The 11,690-nt window shown below is 31.7% G+C and overlaps 1 protein-coding gene across 1 annotated transcript; it reads right to left on the bottom strand.

Annotated features, from left to right (window-relative positions):
* Positions 1–9,154: 9,154 nt before the first annotated feature.
* On the bottom strand, positions 9,155–11,328 carry LOC140883633 (sterol carrier protein 2). The gene is made up of 4 exons (XM_073290180.1): positions 11,157–11,328; positions 11,008–11,068; positions 9,559–9,661; positions 9,155–9,483 (listed from the first exon to the last, which is right to left on the bottom strand). The coding sequence occupies exons 1-4, from the start codon at positions 11,283–11,285 to the stop codon at positions 9,402–9,404; spliced, it is 375 nt and encodes a 124-aa protein (XP_073146281.1). The 5' UTR covers positions 11,286–11,328; the 3' UTR covers positions 9,155–9,401.
* Between the last annotated feature and the right edge of the window lie 362 nt (positions 11,329–11,690).

The following is an 11,690-nucleotide window of genomic DNA, read 5'->3' as shown; positions in this document are numbered from 1 at the left end:
TCTCTCTTTTCATTTTTTATAACAGTGATGCCTGATTTTTTTGGTACTACTTGTGTTGGACTTACCCATTTACTATCCGAGTTTGGATAAATAATTCCGGCATCTAATAGTTTTAAAACTTCATTTTTAACAACTTTTTTCATGTGTAGATTTAATCTTCTTTGAGGTTGTTGATATGTTTTAGCATTTTCTTCCAAGTGAATTCTATGTGTGCAGATTAAATGATTTATACCTTTTATATCCTGCAAAGTCCATCCAATTGCATTTTTGTGTTTTTTAAGTAATGTTATTAAATCTTCTTCTTGTTTTGGTAAGAGGGTAGAAGATATTATAATAGGATATGTTTGATTTTCACCAAGAAAAACATATTTTAGTTCTTTTGGCAAAGGTTTTAATTCAAGTTTTGGATGATCATCTTCTTTTACTTCTTCAAGTTCATTAATTTCTTCAAATAACTTTGATTCAAAAACACTTTCCACTAAACAAACTTCAGATTGTTGATTTAAGTTTTCTTGGTGTATATTTTCTTCCACAATTGTTTCTATTGCATTATCATCTTCATCTTCATTAATAATTGGTTGTTTACATAAGTTGAACACATTAAGTTCTAAAGTCATATTTCCAAAAGATAATTTCATTATTCCATTTCGACAATTAATTAAAAAATTTGAAGTTGTTAGAAATGGACGTCCCAATATTACTGGAATTTCATTATGCACTTCTATTGGTTGTGTATCAAAGACAATAAAATCCACAGGATATATGAATTTATCGACTTGAACTAACACATCTTCTACGATACCTTTAGGTATTTTGATTGACCTATCGGCTAGTAAAAGAGTGACAGATGTAGGTTTTAAATCTCCCAACTTAAGTTTTTCATAAACTGAATAAGGAAGTAAATTCAAACTTGCTCCCAAATCTAACAAATCTTTTTTAATTTTATTTTTTCCAATAATACATGAAATTGTTGGACAACCTGGATCTTTATATTTCAAAGTAGAATTATTTTGAACAATAGAACTTACTTGTTCAGTTAAGAATGCTTTCTTCTTTACATGCAATTGTCTTTTCACAGTACATAAATCTTTTAAAAACTTTGCATAAGAAGACACTTGTTTAATAGCATCTAATAATAGAATAATTATTTTTACTTGTTTAAAAACTTCATAAATATCAGAATCATTTTTTTGTTTTTTATTGTTTACTAATGCATGATGAAAAGGAACATGTTTATTTGACTCACATATTACTTCAGATAATTTATCATCAACTTTCTTATTATTAGGATTCAAAGCATCATCTTTATCAAAAGTATCAAGATTTGCATCCTTACTCTTTGAGTTTAAATGATCTTTGTTTTCATCACTATATGGATCATTAATTATTTTACCACTTCTAAGAGTAATAACAGCTTTTACTTGATCAAATTTATCTTGATTTTGATTTTTAGGATTAGGTTGTGGTTGAGATGGAAATTTTTCTTTTTCATGAATATTAAGTGCGGATGCAAATTTTGCAAGAGTTTCTTTCAAATCATTCATAGATTGAATATTTTGAATATTGATAGACTCTTGCTTTTGAATGTATGCATGAATTTCATCTTCAAAATGTTTCCTTGGAGGTGAGATATAAGGAACATAACCTTGATGATTTTGGTTATTTTGAAAAGGTTGTTGTGAAGGTTGTGCATTATTATCGTTCCTCCAACTATAATTAGGATGATTTCTCAGACCAGGATTATATGTTTGTGAAAAATGATCTAATGTTGGTTTTTTAAAATTGTTAACATAATTGGCTTGTTCATGGAGACATTCTTTAAATGAAGGCAAAGTAGGACAATTTTTTTGTAAGATGATCATGTGTGTCACATATATGACAAATAATTTCTTGAACACTTTTTAATTGATCACTCTTTTTCATTTCTAATGACTCAATTTTTCTTGCTAAAGATGCAAGTTTGGCTTGAATATCTACATCATCTTTAAGATGGTAAATACCAACCCCATTTGTTGAATTATTGATTTTACTTTGTGGTTCAATTGAGCCTATATTATCTCAATTTTGAGCATTTTCTGCTAATGACTCCAAATATTCCATAGCTTCATTTGGGTTTTTATCTTCAAAAGTTCCATTACACATGAATTATATCATTTGTCTATCTTTAGGTATTAAACCTTCATAAAAGTGAGAAACTATCCTCCATATTTCAAAAACATGATGTGGGCATGTATTAAGTAACTCTTTATATCTATTCCAACATTGATAAAATGTTTCCCCTTGTTTTTGAGGAAAAAAGTTGCAATTTGTCTTTTAAAAGAGTTTGTTCTATGGGAAGGGAAAAACTTTTTTAGAAATTGTTGTTGCATTTCTTTCCATGATCTTGTTGAACTTGATCTCAAATTTTGCAACCATGTTTTAGCTTTATCTTTTAAAGAAAAAAAAAAAGCTTTAATAGAACAATATCCATGCTACAATTTTGATCATTATAAGTGTTGCAAACCTCCTCAAATTCTCTTAAATGCAAATATGGATTTTCAGAATCTAGGCCATGAAAATTTGGTAAAAGTTGAATAATTTGAGGTTTAAAATTGAAATTAGATGCATTAGGAGGAAAAACTAAACAAGATGGTGTACTAGTTCTTATTGGATTCATATGGTGCCTAAGTGTTCTTGGTTGTTCATGTTCTTGATTATTATTATTATTATTATCATCTTGATTATTAGAATTATCCTCCATGTTTAAAATATTTTCAAATACTCGAACAAGTCTACCACTTTGTTTACGACTCCAAGCAATCATACAATTAAAAACAACATACTATTTACATAAATAACATAAATAAAAAAAATTAAACTTAATTTATACCTCCCCGACAACGGCGCCAAAAACTTGCTACAACTTAAATTGTAATTCACCCAAGTGTAGGTTGTCTGCAAGTAATATACTCGTGAGTACGAGATCGATCCACGGAGAGGATGCTGTAAGTTTAATTTTAGCAATGATATATTATAGATGGAAATATTATTATAAAAATTCAAATACACAAATTATAAAATTGTCAAGGCTTCAAAGGTTCATTGTTGGTTTATTTAAGATTGCTTAACAAAAATAAATAAAAGAAACTAAAACATAAAAGAACAATTAACTATTTAAACAAATATATCATATAATATAGTTCCCACTATATTAAATTCAGATTAACCGATATTTAATACATGGTACCCATAATATATATATAAATGCATAAATATAAACATAAAAGAACAATTAAATATTTAAACAAATATATCATATAATATAGTTCACATTATATTAATATCAGATTAACCGATAATTAATATATGGTACCCATAATATATATATAAGTGCATAAATATAAATTGACATAAAAGTAAATGTTAGATCAAATCACCATATTTCATTTAGAACAACCGGCAGAGCCACGCTATCGTCTAAATAAAATATATGACTTTTTTATGTTAGATGCGATAAAGTAAATGTTAGTTGCGCAAATGTAAATGTTAGATGCAAGAAAGTAAATGTTAGTTGCGAAAAAGTAAATGTTAGATGCGAGAAAGTAAATGTTAGTTGCGGAAAATTAAATGTTAAATCAAATCACAATATATTATTTAGAACAACCGGCAGAGCTACACTATTGTCTAAATAATATATATGACTTTATTATAAATTGATACATATATTTATAGTATATAATTATTGTAGTATTTATTGTATTATATTAGACAACAAATCAAGGTAACCACATTTAAGGTACCAAGTATTTGATGTAAATAGATAACAATAAATCATCCAAATTATACCTACAAATAAAGATCAATTAGTAAAACAAAATAAAAATAGAAAAGAGAAGAATATACATAATATAAACAATCTTACTTGATCAATAATGAAACTTTTTCACCTTGACATAAAAGGATTTAGCTTGCCATGAACATAAAACTCAAGAGTAAGAATAAAATAAATTTCATACTTAAACATGGAGAAATATGCACACTCAAACTCTTATTCTTACACACACAATATTTATTTTACAAGTGAGGAATTTCTCTACACTTTTGCACACTACAAAGCTTATACAACACATTTATTTATAGGCCAAATGAGAGAAAGAGTCCAAGACTCATTAAATGTGTAATAATAAAGTTGGTGGGTTCTTATCTCCTTGAATGCCAATACCTTGACCCAACTTTAATTGGCATGTTTGATGCCTTAGACTTTCGATTTGGCTTCTGCACAAAACATATAACATTTAGCCCTTTGTCTGTAGATGTGTTTTGACAAATCATTCACCCCTTTTGTATAACATATGAAATACTTATGATATTTGTACTCCAAGATGGTCATAGTAAAAGTAAATCTGTCTCCATTTTGATGTTTGATTATTTTGATCATCTTAATGAGGTTTTTGGAATTTCTTGTCTTCTACAAAGTTGAAGATGCCTCTTTTGTGATTCTACAGGATTTGAGATTACTCCAATATGACCTTTGTAGCTTGAGTAATTTTATTTTTACCAAACCTGCGCAAAACATAAAATACAACATTTTTAGTAAAATATTTAAATATAAACACATAACACTAAAATAATACAACTTCATAATTTTAATGAAACTTTAATTTTAAAACACACTTTTTAACATATAAATAATTACAAATTTTAAGTTGCATCAGTAACACAATGCTCACAAAAGGTAGAGTCACTTTTGTAAGCCCCGGCAACAGCTTCCGTTCTGAGAGAATCTTTATTCCTCGTTCTGACATATGTCCGATCATTCTATGCCACAACACTGTCGATTCGTCTTCCGAACCAATCGATGCAACAACTAGTTGAGCCTCTTTGTGTGTTTCTCCCATCAGTACATACATATTTGCAGCAACCTTTTCAGCCTTCATAACCACAAGTGCGCCTTTCACAATTTTCATGATCCCTTTCTCGATACGAGTTTTGCACCCAATATCATCCAATTGCCCCAAAGACAAAAGATTCTTTGTCAGGCCCTTCACATGTCGTACCTCCTGTTGGTGCGAATAGTACCATCAGACATTTTAATTTTAATGGTACTGACCCCAGCGATTTTTAAGGCATGATCATTTCCCATGAATACAGATCCTCCTGAGACTGGTTCATACTGATCGTACCATTCTCTCCTTGACGTCATGTTCCACGTCGCTCCTGAATCCATAATCTATGCATCACAAAATTTGTGTCTGGCTTCCGCAACTGTTGCTGCTTCGCTGAATAATATTTCACCATCGCCTGAAGTACTGGCCACATTTCCTTGATATCCCTTCTCGATACTCTTCGTACACTCTCTTTTGAAGTGCCCTTTACCGCCACATTTAAAACAGTAAATATTCTTCTTCTTACTTCTTGACTTGGATCTATCATATCTGTGGCTCCTACTGGAGTCACGCCGCATCAATCTTCCTCTCGTCATCGGTAAAGCCTCTTCTTGCTTCGACGTTGCCAACCTATCTTCCTTGTTCCTTCGACGACTCTCTTCTCCAAGAACCGCAGTTAAGACGTCGTCAAAATTTAAATTATTCGAAAGAACATTGTTGGTAACATTGATGATGAGGTGGTCGTATGAATCCGGTAGACTCTGAAGTAGAAGCTCCGCACGTTTTTTTCCTCTATTTTATGCCCCATAGAGATGATCCGTGAAAATAGAGTATTCAGTGTGTTGATATGTTCGGTCATCAATGAGGATTCCGCCATCCGAAGAGTATAAAGCTTTCTCTTTAGAAAAATTTGTTGTGTAGTGACTTGACCTCGTACAGTTTTGCCAAAGTATCCCAAATAACTTTTGCGCTTTTTATTTCAGAGATACTTGATAAAACTTCATCCGCTATAGCCAGGTGCAAATTGGTAATAGCATTGTGATTAATCTCATTCCACTTTTGATTGTCTGAGACGTCCGTCGGTCTATCTCCAATAGCTTCCAAGCAACGCTCATTTGTTAGAATTGCTTGCACCTTCAATTTCCACAACAAAAAATTGCTCTCATTGAACTTTTCTATCTCGTATTTTTCCGTCATCTTGACTACAATAATCTTGCCTTATAAAATCTCAAAAAAATCTTTTCTGATGTGGAAGATCAGTCACAGCTGCAACCACAAAGCATACTCAGAATTTTAAGAAATTTTATGCCATGACTCTGATACCACTTGGTTGTCCCAGGTGCGGCATCACGAGATAGAAACTATGGAAATTGAAGAATAAAATAGACACCAAGATTTACGTGGAAAACCCCCAAAAATTAATAGGGTAAAAACCACGGGCAAGACCAAAAGATTCCACTATAATATTTGGAGAATTACAACCTTTTTCTGTGTTTCCAAAAAGACACACACTCTCTTAACACAGGAGAAAACTTATCTCACAAATATATATAAAAATATAGGAGAAGAAAAGAACACTCGAAGCTTGGATGATATTGCTCGAGGCTGAGGGATGCTTTGAAATAATAATCGAAGGCATATATTTATAGAAAAATTTCCTCCGTGTGAACCCACATAGCAAATTCAAGTTTGGATTTGCTTCGCTGCATGTGGTTTCCATTTCAAATTGCAATTGTGCCATAATTGACTTTTCAACCATTTGTCTGACAGATGTGCACATTTGCCGACATGAAGGAAGAAGATTGGGCGGCAACGACGTGGTCGGTGAGATAATTGTAGGGCTGAAAAGAGAAGAAGTGAGGGTTTCCCAATTCTGCGTTGTTATTGGTTTCTCAAATTGTATGATTTTTTTTTTTAAAAAAACACCTGAGCACCAGTTGGTGCCCATTTTGATATATATATATATATATATATATATATATATATATATTAACAAATATGATTTTGAATTTGATTGAGAAAATTTTTTATTCGTAATCATTATATTACAAATAAAAATTTTCATATATTTATATTTGGTTACTTGGCTAAACGTTTGTTGCACCATAATTTAATCTAATGGTTAGAGCATGTTCAATGTTGAGAGGATATTACTGTGATAAAGTTGGTAACTTCATTGCATGATGATGTCAGCGATGATAAATTCATTCCTTCGTTCTGCAAAGGTGAGATGATGTTGTAGAGAGTATGTTGAAATATTAATTTTTATTTTATTAAATATATATTTTTATTTAAACACAAAATAAATTTTCACAATTAAAAGCAATTAAAAATTACACATAATTAAAATTAAATATTACAGAAATCTAAGAAATACACTAAATTAAGAAATTTAAAAAATTACAAATAATTAAAGAAAATTACCAACAAAAAAATAAATTACTTTTCAAATCTTTTACAAAAAATTGTTTGTTACATCTTTGTAAAATATTCACGTTGCACATCATTCATGTTTAGATCGTTAATATCTTTTTCCATGATTCGATTTTCTTGCTCCCTCCCCAGCTCAATCTCTTTCATTGCGTGATTTCTTCTCCTTCATTTTCTGCTTCCTCATCTCTATTTTGTACTTCTTGGATATCCATTCCTCAAATTTTTCATAATGCTCTCTTGCCATAACAATCTTCATATCCTCAATTTCATAAAATCTTGTCTGATCATCACGCATTTTTGCATACAAATCCATCATAGGTAAATTTTTTGAGCCAGATCCTTTCATGATCGCTTTGAAGGTTTTTTTTTTTTTCTTCCCATTGGTCTAATGGTTTTGTCCACTTCTTGCACGTCATTTCCTTCATCGGCTGTAGGCGTATCAGTGGGCGTGGAAAAAGGAGATGGAGATGATTCGTCATCAATATTCTTTAGCTTCTTGGTGGCATTTGGCCCACTGTCTTTGTATTTTGCAAACGACCATATCCTTCATTTCGGTTGATCCTTAAGGACTAACCAAGCTTTCTCGTCGGACCATGCGGTTCCACAATCTTTCTCAAACATTGTTTGAGCTTGAGCATACTAATTAAAAAAAAAATTAATTCAGCAATTTTTTGAATTTCAAGTAGAATAAAACATTGTGATAAAATTTGAAGTATACCATCATCTCAAATGACGATCCACTTTGGCTGATGGTTTCTAGTTCGCTCATTTTGTTTTGGAAAGCGAAAACTCGCTTTGCAAGATTTTGAAAATGTTGGCGCATGTTGTCCCTTGAACGAACTTTTCATAACATTGAAAACTCTTTGTTATATTATTTTTCAATCATTCCTCAAAAACTAGCGTTGTTTTGGTCATTTTCAAGTGTCGGATTGGTAGAAGCATTGCACCATGCATTTGCAAGACGTTAATCTTCGTCTTTCAACCACTTTTTCCTCGTGATGAAGTCACCCTCACTTGCAACAACTTGTTTCCCTTTTCTTTTTCATTTTGAAGATGTGGTTTCAAAAGTAGGAGGAGGGACTTCGATTGGATTTTGGGATAATTGAGTTTGATTGAACATGTGGCTCAACATTTGCTCGTCGGTGTATTGAGATTGGGAAAGACCAATCCATTGAGAATTGAATTGCGAAAAGTTTGGTGAAGGAGAACTGAAATCATCATTGTTCCATGGATTCATTTTCGGATTTGGATTGAATGAAATCAAAGATGAAATTTATTTTTTATAGAATAAAAGTAGAAGTTGTGGATTTTGAAGGAATAATGAAAAGTATTTATAGAAAATTGAAGAATATAGTCGTTACCAATCGTTGGAGGTTTTTTTGTTTCTAATTTTTTTAAAAAAAATTTAATGATTTTTTTTATTTTTTTAACAGTTTTTAAGGATGAGATGATCTTGACCATTGATTTACAACAATCAAATCACCTCATTCACTCTTTTAGTTTTTTTTAAAAAAAAATTATTACTAATTTTTTAAATTATTTTTAATAATTTAAAACGACCAGATTAATCTGGCTAATGAAATAATTTACTTTTAAAAACGAAATAAAAAAAAATAAAAAAAGAAATATTGTTTCCGGCTGGGATCACCGAGCGGACGGAAGTTATCCGCGCGGGCCCCGCCTACAACATCGCACGAGGAGTCTAAAAAAAGTCATTATATTGTGTAATTTGGTGTATAAATAAATAAACTAATATAAATATAAATCAAACAAAAAATTAACAGACATAAGATCATCTAATTGTTCTATTGCATCAAAATATCAAATAGAACTATTTTTTGCAAATTATATAAATTGATTGGTATTTAGTTTAAATTGATAAAATTGACAAACATTCATACAATTTGAACGATGAATCGAATTCTTTATTTTTTTATAATATAGATAGATAAATAACATTGATATAACCGAGCCGTCAATTTTTTCAACATAAAATTTAGCTTCTAGACATGCAATCCTGGTTACACTTTATTGTGCTATCTAAATAACATTATCATGAAAAGTACCCCACTTGTCCTTGTTTACTTGGTAAGCTTACTTCGCTCACATCTTTGATGGCTTGGGGAAGATGTCGGGGGTAAATTTCTGTGCCGCGCTCATACTACCCTTTATCTTCATCGCACCCCTACATTTAGTTTCGCAATATTCAAAAAATAAACAAAATTAATATCGATCTACATATTGAGTTCAAACAGATCACCTCATGAAAGCGATCTGTGGGTTCATCTTCCCAGTCGCAATCTTGATAAAATCGTCATCTTTAAACGAAAATATTGCATCTGGCTTCCCATCCTCGTATGGCCCTATAGAGTTAAAGATTTGATGTCACAATCCCCAGTCAAAATTTCAGGTCAAATGAAATAACAGGAGCACATCAGTCTAGCTAGCAACGTGGACTCAACTTTCTGCTGCACAAAAGGGGTTTCTATTTCTCATACTCCCCAAAACTTGAATTTTTTATGGTATGATCGTAAGGATGAACCATAATATTGTTGAAAAATATTCAAATCAGCTGTGGTAACTGCTCGGCAGAAAAAAAAAAAAAAAGAAAAAAGACTTCGGACCTCCAAGGAAGGGAAATGTCGATGCCACCTTGAGGGTAGTACCCTCAAGGTGGTGTGTCCGTTTGTGATTGGCTACTCATGTGGGACCCACAAATATAGCCAATCACAAACTGACACGCCACCTTGTGGGTAGTACCCTCAAGGTGGCATCGACTTTTCCCCAAGGAAGACTCAAGAATTTTGATTAGCTTCAGTTCTCATTTATCCCCAATTAAGGGCGGCTCGAAAATTCAAATATGGGGGCTCAAAACTTTTGATGGATAAAGGCCTGGTATTTATTGGCCAAAAGTTGCAACATTAGATAAAGAAATGCCCATGAAATATTGATTCACTGCCTCGCTTCCCTTCAGGAAAATTTACTATGCCTAGTATCTTATAAAAATTTAGGCCTTCTATTGTTTATAACTATCTTTTATGATTATGTTGTCTAAGAGTACATTACTTTAGACATTTTGAATATGTTTAAAACACCGTTGAGCAACTCGAGTGTAAAACAAAATATAGAACAGCCGCCATCGTTCAACAATGTAGCCATAAAAGTGGAACAACTGAAACCATGACAACCTCCAGCTCATGCCAAACCATGCTTCTGTTCAAGATCAACTCATCAGTCCTCCTATATCTCATCAAAACAATTAAACAAATAAATCAATCTGTCCCGACATGATATTCTATCAGTTGTTAATCCAACTTTTATAAGCGAAAATGATCTTCTTGCTGTACTGCCCCTTTGGATTCGGCAGCCGAGCATCACCCATTAGAGAGTCTCTCAAAAACCTCATTACTCATTTATATCACGGATTCGGTGTATTCTGAAGTCAAATCATTCATCAAAATTTTCCACCAAATTTGGATTGAAAGATTTGGATTCCAGATATGGCACTAGAAAAAAAACATTTGATATGACTCTAAAATGATAGTTAAAGGTTTAATATCTATTAGGCATAAATTATAGCCTATATAATTATTCTGATTATCTCAAATGCCATTCAAGAGCAACTTCCCACAAAATTAAACTAGAAATTTCTTCTTCTTAAGAAAGAGATTTCAGAAACAGGAATGGAGCAGAGAACAAGAACCCTAACCTTCTTTGACCTCCCCTTTCTTCAAATCAACCACGAACGACTTCTCATTGAACCCAATTTTCTGTCGACTCAAGAAGAAAATCAAAATCAACAAGATCAAATAAGCCGATTCAACAATAACCCCAAATAATGAAAACAAAATTATCAACCTTGGGAGCTATATTGATCTGATAAACGAGTCCAATCTTCTCTTTGAGTTGTTTTCCGGCATCGGTGGATATGTGGAGCTTCATCTGCTCCATAATCGCGTCGGACTTGAGATTTGTCGAGCCCGCCATTACAGAATTGTCGATAGAGTTCTTGAAATTTTTGCTTATATTGGTATTAAGGCCCCGTCGCCAAAAAAACACAATTTTCTTTTTAAAAAAAATGCTTTTTCAGCTAATAAGGTGTTTGGGTGATAAAATAAGTGTTTAAAAAAAATATTTTTTTAAATCAAAAAAGAGCTTTTTCATAAACAAAAAATTATAGCTTAAAAAAATATTTATTTTAAAAAAATTTTACAAAATCTAAACGGGCTCTAAATATATATATATATATTTATTTATTGTGACGTCCCGTATTTTTAGACATTTTTAAGAATTTAGATGTCGAAAAACGTGGTAAAAATTTTCAAATACAACAGTGCAGGGTATGCACCGCGTTTGCAAGTTCAACAACTCGTGATTGACATTAAAATCTAT

The sequence above is a fragment of the Henckelia pumila genome, chromosome 2, assembly GCF_033568475.1.
Source record: "Henckelia pumila isolate YLH828 chromosome 2, ASM3356847v2, whole genome shotgun sequence".
Taxonomy (NCBI): Eukaryota; Viridiplantae; Streptophyta; class Magnoliopsida; order Lamiales; family Gesneriaceae; genus Henckelia; species Henckelia pumila.
Note: the sequence above shows the minus strand (reverse complement) of the source record. Positions and strands in the feature narration are given on the sequence as shown.